This window comes from Erpetoichthys calabaricus, chromosome 8 (assembly GCF_900747795.2).
Source record: "Erpetoichthys calabaricus chromosome 8, fErpCal1.3, whole genome shotgun sequence".
In the NCBI taxonomy this organism is placed as follows: Eukaryota; Metazoa; Chordata; class Cladistia; order Polypteriformes; family Polypteridae; genus Erpetoichthys; species Erpetoichthys calabaricus.
The window spans coordinates 122750095-122764145 of NC_041401.2; the positions used below are offsets into that span (position 1 = coordinate 122750095).

The window sequence follows — 14051 nt, forward strand, 5'->3', positions numbered from 1 at the left end:
TTAAATAAAGCCACAATTAACCATAACTGATCAAACATTTATTGCAACCTCTTCCCTGAACACTTCTTTTTAAACTGATTTTTAATACTTAATTATTTTTTTATTTTTAATATTTATACTGTATATAATTCCACAATCATAGTCTGCTACTCAGCACAATAATCCCAAAACACAGTTACATTTTTGTGATAATTGCAGTGTGGCTTCTGGCACACTCTGCAGGGATGAATTGTTTTGCAGTCCTATGATACTAAACATATGTGTCAACTTCTGTTTTTTTGGTTTTTTTTTTAAACACTTTTATTTTTGTTAAAAGCTGTTTCAGGTGATGTGACTTGTGCTGTTTCACTCTATGCAGCTACTACAGCTGCCTGCACCATTCACCATCAGCCGCCTTCTCATCCAAACTCTGCCCCTCTACAATTCTCTACCTAGAACATTTATGATCTGATGGCATCAGAAAGTACCCTTCTGCACTGACTCACTTTATTGTTCATCATATGTCTCCCTGCTGCAGGCTTCTCAGTCTCTTTCTGAAGTGTCATCTGCCATCATCAAGATGACTTTTTCAAGGGTTTCCTATGCTTATAAGTGTCAGCAGCACTTCTTCTCTTATTTCTAATCTTTAAACTCATAAATACCTAAAAAAAATGAGCAACACATTATATTTGCAGCAGTAATAACATCACCTGTGTTTTTTTCCACTTTTGCTTCTGTAAGAAGCTGCTTCAGGTGATGCAGTTATTTCTATTTCAATCTCTGCAGCTACTAACCACATTATATTTTTGAATTTTGATTCTGGGAACCAATTGCCTTTTTAGTTTCTCTGTATTTATGCATTAAATTGTATTACCTTTCTTATAGTCAATTGCAAATATCAGTGTGCAGTAAATATACTTTGCTGATTTGTAACACTCCAACAATGGAGGGGAAAATAAGAAAATAACAAACATTAAAATTCAGATAATATCTGCATTATAGATCAAAATATTTCACCATTTGTTTGGAAAAAACAGTAAAAATGTCACTGAGTGCTGCTGCAGTATGTTTTCGAAGATCTGGGCACAGATGGTTTTCCCAGATACCTGCAGAAACTTGACAAAACTGTTTTGTAGTTAACACTAGAATTACCAAAGCCTACAAAAAACTTGAAATCCCAGCCCACCTTAAATCCCTTTGCACCTCTCTGGCAGGGTCTTTTGTGTTGTAAATGTGTGGATCAGCACAAACAGCAAGCAGCCTGGTATCCCATCCCTTTGCCCAACGCCAAAGTTCAATTCACAAAGAAGGTTCGCAGTGCTCATTGCTTATCTTGGAGTGAAGTGCTTGCAGTTGTAGAGGGTAAATAATATATCGTCAATTGGATAAACACTGAGCACTGAGAACCTTCTTTGCTAATTGAACTGCGGCAGAGGGATGAGATATCAGGCTGCTTGCTGTTTGTGCTGATTGATACATTTACAACACAAAAGACGCAGATGGAGAGGTGCGAAAGGATTTAAGGTGGTCTGGGATTATGAGTTTTTTTTGTAGGCTTTGGTAATTCTAGTGTTGAAAAGCCAATGTCATAATACTGAAACAGGAACTCAGTCTAATGGCTGTTAAGTCCTTATGTAGATATTTGTAGAATTGTGGGAGTTTGCCAATCATACCTATATGTGCTTTGTAGATTTTTAAAATGCTTCCCATATCCTCTCTTTCAAGTAGCTAGTGTCAAAGTTAAGTGACTTCCATTCCTTTTTTTAAATAGTTTTCATTCTATACATTCATCTAAAATACTAAATTAGAATCCTCTTTTCCCTGCCTTTTTCTCTGCGATTTCCTATTTACACTTTGTGATAAACTTTTTGCCTCATAGCATTTTACTTTATATTCAAGAGGGGATGTATTTTCCCTCCGGTAACTGTTCTTTTTTTATTTCTTTTCACTCAGACTACAAAAGTACAAGATATTACTGAATTGTTTTTGTATGAGAGATATTAAGCATTTGACTAATGAATTTTTATGAATTTTCATTAGTCTTTTGATGAGTTGGGAAGGTTTATATTGATGTTCATTAAGGTGTCATTTCAAATGGCATACTCATTATATTAAAAAAAATAATCAGTAAAAACACAACCTTTCAGCAGCACAATCTCACTTGATCAAATATGTGACAACTTAGGAACTGAAAGGATGACTTACAGATGCATCTTTGATGTCCAACGACACCAGAAAGTGTACCTGGTTAAGGGAAACAGCCTGCACTACTTATGCGTTTGTCGATCTAGAGAAGACAGCCGACAATGTACCACAAGAGCTCCTGAGCTGGGCATTAAGAAACTTAAGTGTATATGAATGATTAATGTATGCAGTTATGTCAATATTTGAGGAAGCATCACCTGTGGCTAGGACAGCAGATGGTGATAATGAAAATTTTGAAGTGAACCAGGGATCCATTCTGAGTCTGCTGCTATTAATGATGGTGATAAAAGTGGTGACCAGAGATATGAATGAAGGGTAATCACCCTTCAGGAGTTTTTGTATGCCAGTGAAAATGTGAAGTGGAATGGATGGAGAAGATACTAAAATGGAAAGCTGGTTTGGTAATAAAAAGCCCCCAGGTTAAAGCATGAAAGTCCCAAGGTTACATTTGTATGTGAAAGGGGATGGCCATGCAGTGTGAGTGGTACAGGTATTGGGAGAAACTTAAGCCAGTGGACAGTTTGTGGGAATTGGGTACATAACAGATATGGTGGTGTAAATGGTAGTCTGCAGGTGGCAAATGTGACCTTTGTAGAAAGTGTGTGAGAGACATGTAGAATACTGTTATAGTAAGTGTACATTTAGATAACAGCAATGAATATTTTTTTTTGAAAAAAAGGTAGTAAGTTCTGCTGCTTAGGAGACATTTTGAATGAAAAGGAATCTGTATGGCATTGAAGGGTAATTTTTAGGAAAGCTTTTAAAGAGGACATGAAGCAAAAAGTTGGAAGGAACAGAGAAAAATTATCACTTGGATTTGTGTAGTTAGAATAGAGTGAGAGGAAGATGAATGACAAGTTAAGACAAAGACTTGCTGTGGAGGCTATTGGTGTTTTCCTGAGGAGAAAAAGATTAAGGAAAATGTTTTGGGGGTTAACCAATTAATTTGGGTTAACCTAGTAAATAGCCACTAAACCAGTGATCATGGTGATGAAGTACCTTTTAGCTATTAATCCCTTTTTGCAGATTGCATCCCTTCTTTTAAATATTCACATTAACCAATTAGACATGCGTTAAACAACTGAAAGTCAGTGCTCCAGTATTGGCTGAACACTGTAGTCCAACTCCATGGAATGTACAATAAATTACCACAGAGAATGGCATCACCTAGGATATGCCTATCTTAGAGGAAACATATTCTCGGGTACACACTCTGCAAACAAAAGCCATGCCACCTTGTACTTTTGACCAGCTTTATGCACAACAACCACTTTTTAATGATATATTACACATTTAGATGCTGTGTCTGAAAGACTGCTGCAAGTCTGCTCTGATATGCTCCCTCTCAACATCATCACCCTTTGAGATGTGCATAGATCAAGGCCTCCTCCCATCAGCCCTTGTACAGTTCCGCTGGAAACTGAAGTCTTCTCAGCAACACTACCATGGATTCATCCCAATATTGGGCTTGTTCACTGGCCAACAACAAACTTTTGCACCGTACACTAAGAATCTGACAAGACTAATGACTTTCCCATTTTTTACAGTAAACAACAAATAAAAATGAGGAACTTGGCCCAGCTAGCTTCATGTTGTTTCCAACCTGAAAACTATTAGTATTATGGTATCAGCAATTGCCATCACACACTTCATCATCACTGAGGTGATGGTCCTTGTAGGCAGACACTAATACATGTATAGGCCTCCAGTTTATTTGTTTTCTATGAAAGTCTCCACCCTCTTCCTGAAATGTTTCTGATTTACTAATCTTAATTTAAAGAATGCACACTATCTTTGTCAGATTGTCATCTAGCCCTGTCTAGCCTGTGAAATGCTGCCTTTGAAGAGCTTTCTGCACCTTACTTATATATTTTCAGGGACCATACCTCCCCTATTTTGCAACTTGTCTGTAAACATTTCCATAACTAGTTGTAGTGTAGAATTGGAGGAGGGGTGGAGGGAGAATTTTTTTTTTGTAGCTGTTATGGGTTTTAGCCATAACAACTAGCTGTTGCGGTGTGAGGTAGAGAAGAAAATGTATAGCAGAATAGAATAAAAGAGTTTTTTTTAAACTTAAACTTTTGCACCCAAACACATGGTGCCAGGCATTTTGTATTAGTGGGAGAAAAAATTCTATTTCTACACAATGATTTCTCCAATGGTAAACTATAGTAGATTTAGAAAGTATTTAGACTCCTTCACTATTGTCACATTTTGCTGTGTTTATATATGTAACGCTCAATACTCCACAATGACGAAGCAAAAACAGGATTTTTACTTTTTTGCAAATTTATAAAAATGAAAAGCTAAAATATCATATTGACAAAAGTATTCAGACCCATTACTTGATACGTAACTGAAGTACCCTTGGCAGTGATTACATCCTGGTGTTTTCTTATGTATGATTCGGCAAGCTTTCCACACATGAATTTGGGGAGTTTCTGCCATTTTTCTCTGCAGATCCTGTCAAACTCTGTCATGTTGCTTGGAGACAGTCAGAGGGCAGCTATTTTCAGGTCTCTCCATTGGATTCAAGTCTGGGTTTGTAGTGAAAACTCCCAGAGTTATCCCTGAGCCACTCCTTTTGAGGTCTTTGCTTTGTTCTTAGGGTCATTGTTCTGTTAGAATGTGAACCTTTGCCCCAGTCTGTGGTCCAGAGCAGTGAGGAGCAAGTTTTTATTAATAATATCTCTCTGTACTTTATTTCATTCAGCTTTCTGTCAACCACCTAGTCTTTCAGTCCCTACCACTTAAAAAACAACACCACTGTAAGATGACGCCACCACCAAACTTCACCATTAGAATGATATTGTAAAAGTGATGAGCAGTGTCTGGTTTACTCCAGACAAGATTTTAATCTTGGTTTTATCAAACCAGAGAATTTCTCCCAGTCCGATAGTCCTTAAGGTGCCTTTTTGAATACTCCAAGCAGGCTTCCATACCTTTAGTACTGAGAAGAGGCTTCTGTGTGACCAGATTGGTGGAATGTTGTAGTGAGCTTGTCCTTCTGGAAGTTTCTCTCATCTCCACACAGGTTCTCTGGAGCTCAGCCAGAATTTCATTGGATTCTTGGTCACCTCTCTTACCATAGCCCATCTCCCCACAATTGCTCAGTGTGGCTGGGTCGCCATTCTTAGTTGTGTCAATCTTCCTTCATTTAAGAATTATGAAGACAGTTGTGGGCTTGGGAACCTTCAGTGTTCAGTGTTGCAGGAATATTTTTGTAGTTTTCTCCAGATCTGTACTTCCACACAATCATGGCTCAGCATGCAATTCCTTTATCCAAATGGTTTAGTTTTTACTCTGATATCCATTTTCAACTGGGGGACCTTCTATAGGATGGTGTGTGTCTTTCCTAGCCATGTCCATTTAATTGAGTTGACCACAGGTGAGATGAGATGCCCCGTGCCAAACTTCAGTTGCCATAGCAAAGGGTCTACACGTGTTATTTCAGTTTTTTATTTTTAATAAATTTGAAAAAAATTCTAAAATACTGATTTTGCTTTGTCACTTTAGGGTATTGCTGTGGGGAGGTGTTGCTTGTGGGGAAGACATTAGTTAATTGATTTTAGCACAAAGCAGCAACATTACAGTAGCAGAATGTGAAAAGGGGTCTGAACACTTTCTGAATCCACTGTATATCACTATGAGAGAGGTAATTCATCTCATGATTATGTACTGTGTGAAAGGTTTTCTGTAAAATGAAGGTTGATTTTTCATACTGGCTTGGCATGTATGTTACTTTTCAACTTTCACCAAATACTCCCTTCAGTGGCAGCTTCACAATATTTACATTTTCAATCAGTTGGTGATCAGTGATGCGCACAGACCAGATGGTTGAACCATTACACCAGCCTTAACAAAAAAAAAGAGAAGCTGCCGTTAAGCATTCTCTGCTAGCTATGCAGTGAAACCAACACCTCCACTTCCCTTTCCCAATCCATGATGCCCATCATATTCACTGTTACTGTATAGTTTATAATGGGTGTTTGACCTGCAGTAATCCAGGAAGATTGCTTTATTTGCCTGCAGGTGACAGAAAGTAATATTATGCACAACAAAACTGCTCAGAATAAATAAATCAATTAATGTTCTTTGTGCAATATTAGAAGTGGAGCATCATTAATGCAAAACATAATCTTATATACAATGTAAACGCAGCCCAAAGGCTGAAGGGTGTCTTCATGTCACAGTGCTGTTTAAGACTAAAAACTAAGTGATGCTGCTCCTCTTGGCATGTAGTAATTGAAATAGGGATGAAATTTAAGAAAATACATATTTAAATCTTCCCTGGATTTCATTGTGCTTACTTAGAGAAAGTGGAAACACAAAGTAGAAGAAAATTCTTCTGTAGTTGATATAACCTATTGCAAAACTACACGTCCAGGGCTGGTGGAAACATATCCCATGCAATAAAACAGGTGCCAGATTAAAATTGGTCCCTTGCTGACCTTATTAGGAGAAATGGTGCTCCCCCTGCCTCTAGCTTGAGAACAGCGGCCATCTACTCCTGCATCCGTCTTTGGTGATCAGTGAATCAGCCCACAACTGTGTATGGTATGGTCATGATGAAAATTACCACCTGAAAATCTAAGGTCATGGACATATCCTGGAAAAGAGGAAATGTCTCCTGGCTTAAAATGTGCAGGTTACCAGGGAGTCATCTGCCCTAAGTGGAGGAGTTTAAATTCCTTGCTGTCTTGGTCACAGGCGAGGGTAGAGTTGATTTTGAAATGGGCTGGTGAGTTGGAGTAGTGGTGGAAGTTTTGTACTTTGCACCAAATGGTGGTAGTAAGGTTTGGATAAATCCTTGGATAAAAATGTCATTTTACCAGATAATTATCTTCATCTATGGTCAAGCTCTGGGTAATGACCAAAAGAATGAGATGAGAAATACAAAAGATTATTTTATCCAGCTTTCAGCGTGCCATGTCGGAAATTTCAACCTAAAAAATCCATAAAGTGTTTTGTCAACTAGAATGGAAGTAGAACCTCTTAAATCCCAGCCTTTTTTGTTTTCTTTTCTAAATATTCTAGATAGATAGATAGATAGATACTTTATTAATCCCAAGAAGAAATTCACAATTAAAAATACACAACAAACTGCATTCACTGTAGGTCCTGACATTTTTCACCTACGCAGCCAGTTCGTCGATCTTATTTGGTAGTGAGTTCACATTTCCCAGGATCACAGAAGGCACCGAAGGCTTGTATCGCCTGGCTTTTAGCTTAGTGCCGGCTCTGCTGATACGTCCTTCTTACCTTGTCAGGTAAATAGGGAACCACCCCGGCATGGGCCTTTTTTTTCAGTGCTTGAAGTTGACTACCTGAATAGATGAGTCTCGGCATGTAAAAATCCATGTCAAAGTAGTAAAAAGTGTCCAGGGAACGAGTCCACATAAAAGAAAGTGGTAGGAGTGATCAGTGAAATAGAGAAAAATAAAGAAAAAGGTAGAAAGATAAAGTCATACACGGAGCTGCTGGAAAGGCTGCCACTTGCGGTGGCGCCTGAGTCATCCCTATATATTATCATATTCTATACAAATAGGTGCTTAATAATATACAAAAACACAATTGTCCAAATGGAATCAGACTGGGTACCTCACTGTTTGCCACCATGGGTTTAATATCTCATTATTACTTGCAAGCCAGTTAAGAATAGAGGAGATAACTCTTAACAATCAATCAAGCTAACCCAAAGTAAATAATTGCCAAGTTGTAATTTTGGAGACTGAACACAGAAGGTGAAAATAAACATATAATTTTTAGATGTCTCATTAACAGTAAGAATAGAGTTCTATTTAAAAAGTTGCTTGCAATGAAAACCTTCAGCTGCTGGGTATATACAGATATAAATTATAACACACTTTACTAAAATATTTTCATATGTTGTAATTTAATACGTAAAATTGGATCAAGTATTCATTCAGATACCCTGAACCTCTCTCTGATTAAAAAAAAAAAAAATCACGAGGTACCTCAGGAGCAGATCTGGTGGTTATCACTACAGAAGGCTGGCTGAACATTTCCCATTTGGAAATACAATACAATACAATACAATTTATTTTTTGTATAGCCCAAAATCATACAAGAAGTGCCGCAATGGGGTTTAAAAGGCCCTGCCTCTTGACAGCCGCCCAGTCTTGACTCTCTAAGAAGACAAGAAAAAACTCCCAAAAAAACCCTTGTAGGCAAAAAATGGAAGAAACCTTGGGAAAGGCAGTTCAAAGAGAGACCCCTTTCTAGGTAGATTGGGCGTGCAGTGGGTTTCAAAAAGAAGGGGGTCAATACAATACAGTACAATACACAGAACAGAACAAATCCTCAATACAGTATAAAAATAAAAATTTTAGAAGTACAGAGTAGAATTTAACAGTATATGATATCACATAATATGATTTGAATTTGTTTAGAGTCCTGGAGACCTCATTCATCAAGCTGCCTCCCCCATTTGGCCATTCCACAGCTGAAATAGTGCTAATCCAATGAAAGGACCCCTCTTTCCCACGATTCCTGCGATCCTCCATCAGGGATGACTTTACCTTAGGCAGGCAAAACAACTTGGCAGGTGGGTCGTGGCACCAAGTGCCACATTTGAGTACTGAGAAGAGAAACAAAATAGGTGAGGGTTAGTATCAAATTATAACTATTATGTTACTTATGTTTTAGTTCTAATGTCTAACAACAGAGATGCACTCTGTACAGTTAATCAGCAGCTCTAGTCAGGATATGCTAAACTGAAGTAGTGAGTCTTCAGGCGGGATTTAAAAGCTGAGACCTAAGGGGCACCTCTTATAGTAGCAGGCAGACCATTCCACAGTTTAGTGGCCCTGTAACTAAAAGCTCGACCTCCCACCGTTACATCTAAATGTACAGGTGCTGGTCGTAAAATTAGAATATCATGACAAAGTTGATTTATTTCAGTAATTCCATTCAAAAAGTGAAACTTGTATATTAGATTCATTCATTACACACAGACTGATGTATTTCAAATGTTTATTTCTTTTAATGTTGATGATTATAACTGATAACTAATGAAAGTCCCAGACTCTGGGACCTTGATTTCCAAAGGAAATGCAAAATTTACTTTCATCAGAAAGCAGCAGTCCAGTCCTTTTTGTCTTTAGCCCAGGCAAGACGCTTCTGACGCTGTCTCTTGTTCAAGAGTGGCTTGACACAAGGAATGCGACAGCTGAAACCCATGTCTTGCATATGTCTGTGCGTGGTGGTTCTTGAAGCACTGACTCCAGCTGCAGTCCACTCTTTGTGAATCTCCCCCACATTTTTGAATGGGTTTTGTTTCACAATCCTCTCCAGGGTGCGGTTATCCCTATTGCTTGTACACTTTTTTCTACCACATTTTGTCCTTCTCTATTAATGTGCTTGGACACAGAGCTCTGTGAACAGCCAGCCTCTTTAGCAATGACCTTTTGTGTCTTGCCCTCCTTGTGCAAGGTGTCAATGGTCGTCTTTTGGACAACTTGTCAAGTCAGCAGTCTTCCCCATGATTGTGTAGCCTACAGAACTAGACTGAGAGACCATTTAAAGGCTTTTGCAGGTGTTTTGAGTTAATTAGCTGATTAGTGTGTGGCACCAGGTGTCTTCAATATTGAACCTGTGGACGAAAAAAGCACACTGAAAAGCAGACAGATAATATTTTCTCAATTCTCTTTATTTATTCATTCGGAGTCGCAGTAAGTAGAGATTCAAAAGAGTATAACTTATTGCCGCAAAGCTCAATTGAACCCTGATCAAAAGCCAGGAGGGGTTTTTTATACTTCAGCATCTCATGATTAATAAGACAGAAAGAACATCCTTATCAAAACAGTAAAGTTAAACAATATGTCTGTTGAGCTAAGCATTATCTGTGTTTTCAAAGCTGAGCACAGGAGAGACGCCTTTGCATAAACTACATGTACTTTCTGCAGCCTTGTGACCTTGTCCCTGAAACATTCACTCTGAGAAAGGGAAAACAAGAAACAGCTTAGATTTTATTCATGTGGACACTATTTCTCCTGAACCCTGGAATAACATATTTTTGTTAGTTCATAAGCCAAAGCGTCTCTCACTGGCAAGTTGGAAAAATAGTTATTATAAAAATTCTAATTTACTAAACACACAAAATACATGGTGCCGAGGAGAACATTCTTCTTCTACAAACCTTTTCACAATATTCTAATTTTCCGAGATACTGAATTTGGGACTTTCATTAGTTGTCAGTTATAATCATCAACATTAAAAGAAATAAACATTTGAAATACATCAGTCTGTGTGTAATGAATGAATCTAATATACAAGTTTCACTTTTTGAATGGAATTACTGAAATAAATCAACTTTGTCATGATATTCTAATTTTATGACCAGCACCTGTAGATATATTCTCAGTGTCAAAAGTTAACATACAGTATACATCAGGTGGTACAGTTTGTGTGACTGCAGTAAAAGAAATTTGCAAAGCTAAGCACACATATGAGTATATTTGCATGTTTGTTGCATTCATGACCAGCACTAGGGAGCTGTGCATTATTCATGCCAAAAAAAGCAGGTACAGTACTGAACATTATCATGTCATGGTAATCTATGAACGTAAGTGCTGCTAAAAGCAAAAGATTGAGCTGACAGTCATTGCATAGAATGATGGGAAAGACTCCATATGGTCAGCCTGACTTTTGCATTTGTCCTGAGATATCAGGTAGGCCCATGGGACCAATTGCACCAGACAGCACAATTGACCGGTAATCACATTGTCCATGTTAACACATTGCACTGGCTATAGTGATATTGTACCTTTCATGAAACTCCAAATGATGTTTTAGACTGAGAGTTGACTAATTATAGAGGTTCACGTCATTTCTGTGTTCATTATAAGCTCAGCTTGCTATCGCAGACTGTGTCTTCAATTATATTAGGCTTAAACAGACTGGATTCCTGTAAACTATTAACAAAATATCTTCAGTGCTGATGTCTACTAATTTCACATGTGGAGATGACAGTTAATGAAACCTAAGTATCAGTCTGAAATGGTACACAAGTAGAATGGCAGGTATATTTTGTGCAGCTCTACGAGTCTGCAGCTGTCTGAGAAAAGATGTTGGACTACCAGGTTCATTTTACTCTAAACCATGTTGGGAGCATTGCCTCCCTAGAGGAGATTTTATATAGTGCTTGGTAGATGTGCCAAATGCTTACATTTCAAAAAATCCTTACATCACAGCTGTTATATATTCCCAGTACAAGTTAAACTACTTGTATATGGGTGTGTATATGTGAATATACTAAAAAAATCACATGGCTGCCTAACCATTTGAAGAATAAAATGCAGTGACCTATTGATTATGCTTTGAACATACTAGACTAATAACCTTATAAGTAGCTCCATTCCCAACAAATAAATTGTTCTTGTTTTCCCATAGGAATTATTTCTTGTTCATATTACAGTGGAACCTCGAGATACGATCACCTCTGTATACGAGAAATTCAAAATACGAGGAAAGTATGAGCGAAAAATTCAGATCTAAATACGAGCATTGGCTCGCGTAACGAGCCACGAGCCGGGCTGTGGGTATAGCTCGCGGCTTAGCAAGGGGGCGTGGTAGCAGTTGCGAGCCGCGATCTGCGGTGTCTGCGTTTCTCACTTAAGTGCACAGGTGGGAAACTGCCCACATCCATGATTGTTCCTGTGGCTGATGGGCTGCAGCTGCCATGTCCTCCCCGCATATATAGAGAAGCGCGAGCCGGTTAAGGGGGAGAAAAAGTAAAAGAAAAGAGAGGAGAGAGAGAGAGAGAGCGGGCAAGTGAGTGCAGGCTCGCGTGTAGCTGAACAGTGAGCTGAACAGGCGAGCCAAACAGCTGAAGCAGGACGGTGTAGAGAAGGTCAGCTGCATTAAGAGTGTCTCGCCTGTTGCAGAGCCCGCAGGTGAGACGCTAACAGAGAAGAAGCACCGGGGGTTGTCATTTGTTTTTTAAAGACGGCATCCTTTTGACGTTTTAACCTCGTGTTAAAGGATTGTTATTCTTGTGTATTTTAAACCATCCTCTTCACAACTGTTTTAAGGATTATTTATTTAAAGATTTATTGAATGCTCTACTGCACTTTGGACACCTGTTTTGATTCTTTTAATAATCAGTTATATTATTTACCAGTGTTATTTATTAAAGGTAGACTACAGTATATATAATTTATCAGTGTTATTTGTTAGGAAAATTGATTTTTATGTTAATATATTTGGGGTGCAGAACGGATTAACTGGATTTCCATTATTTTCAATGGGGAAGTTTGTTCTAGATACGAGAAATTCGCTATACAAGCTCAGTGCTGGAACGAATTAAACTCGTATCTAGAGGTTCCACTGTACTTGTTCTGTATACTGGACTTAATGTAAATTGGAGCACTTCATCTGAGTGCTACATTTTTGTCAGTCTGTTAGCTTACAGTATTACATTAGCCTCACTATGATTGGTTAATGGGTCAAAGTAGACAGAGTAAATTAAAATCATAATAATGTAACTAGTGCACAAGATTTCTCAGTTTTTGCTAACTCTTGGTCTTTTTTTTCTGCTCCAGATCACTATACGTATTCAGAGTCTCGTGTTGAGAAAGACAATAACATCATTACCAGCCGTGGCCCAGGGACAAGCTTTGAATTTGCTCTTGCTATTGTGGAAGAATTGATGGGTAAAGAAATGGCTAATCAGGTCAAGGCTCCATTGGTGTTGAAGGATTAGATTCTGCCCAAATCTTCACTTCACGTGAACCATTAATACTTACTTGGGCGTGCTTGTATGAAAATAGTTGGAATTCTTACAGTATGCATGTACTTCTACTGCTTCCTATGGATTTGCTAGCACTTCTTTGAATAAACTGATTTAAAGGCAATGTGACATGGTAGTCCCAACTGTATTATTATTTGTTGTTGTTTTGCTGTGAAGGGATCCGTCACATTTATTTTGGGGGTGGGGGCAGAGTGCACATTTTGCTTAAATCGACTTTATGCCCTTTCCAACAGTATCTCCAGTCAACAATTAGTATTTGTTTTAGGCTACATTTAGAATCATTGATCCTTAAGGCGGTCAAATTTCGATGGTAATGGCACAAGATGACATGAAACAGAAGAACTGCTAATTCAGCATTCCATTGTTTCTCTCAGCCTCTCTTCCTCTCTCTGTTTTGCTCAAGGATGAGAGCAGCCATGCTTATGAAGGACGTGACCTTATCACACAACACAACTCTGATTGGTGCTTTTGATAGGCGTTTCTAAATACTAAGCATGCTTGGGGCAAAATAAAGCAGTATACTGTTTGTTTTGCTGGTGCCAAGCTGTCAACATCAATCTCGTAACATCTGCTCTCTTTGGTTGTCCACTGGCAACGAACATGTCCCATAGACTCCATCTGGGTAACTGGTGTCCTCAGTAGGGGGTGTCTTAGAGATGGAACTACCTTCTGAATCCATTTATATATCTTTTTTTATTCTCTCTGGAGACTTTTTTTTAATATGTATTTGATTTAATATACACTCTACTTTATGCACACCTAAAAGGTTTGGGAAAAAAGGTGTCTTCTTATTTTAGGACTGCTCCAAAATATTGTATTACATTTCATTTTATTAAATTAATTGGAAACTTCATTTCAGCCATACATTGTTTGTGACCCCTAAGGTCCATTAAAAAAGCTAACAAATATCTTTATTTAAACATATAATTCACTAAACAGTGGCATTTGTTATACATGATAATTGGTATCATTTGAGATTAGTTATTACCAATAATACATCTATTATATATAACCAGTCATCAATAACAGTTACAAAGTATCAATGAAGTAGTTCTTAATCTCCATGTAATACGGCATACTAAAATGACTTCAC

General features: G+C 38.0%; 1 protein-coding gene across 1 annotated transcript in view; it reads left to right on the forward strand.

Annotated features, from left to right (window-relative positions):
- The window catches only part of park7 (parkinson protein 7), a 31696-nt gene extending 18630 nt beyond the window's left edge, over positions 1–13066 (forward strand). Inside the window, exon 6 of the mRNA XM_028807407.2 lies at positions 12750–13066. Coding sequence (XP_028663240.1) covers positions 12750–12910 — 161 coding nt within the window. The 3' untranslated portion in view covers positions 12911–13066. The remainder of the gene's footprint in view (positions 1–12749) is intronic.
- The last annotated feature ends 985 nt before the right edge of the window (positions 13067–14051 follow it).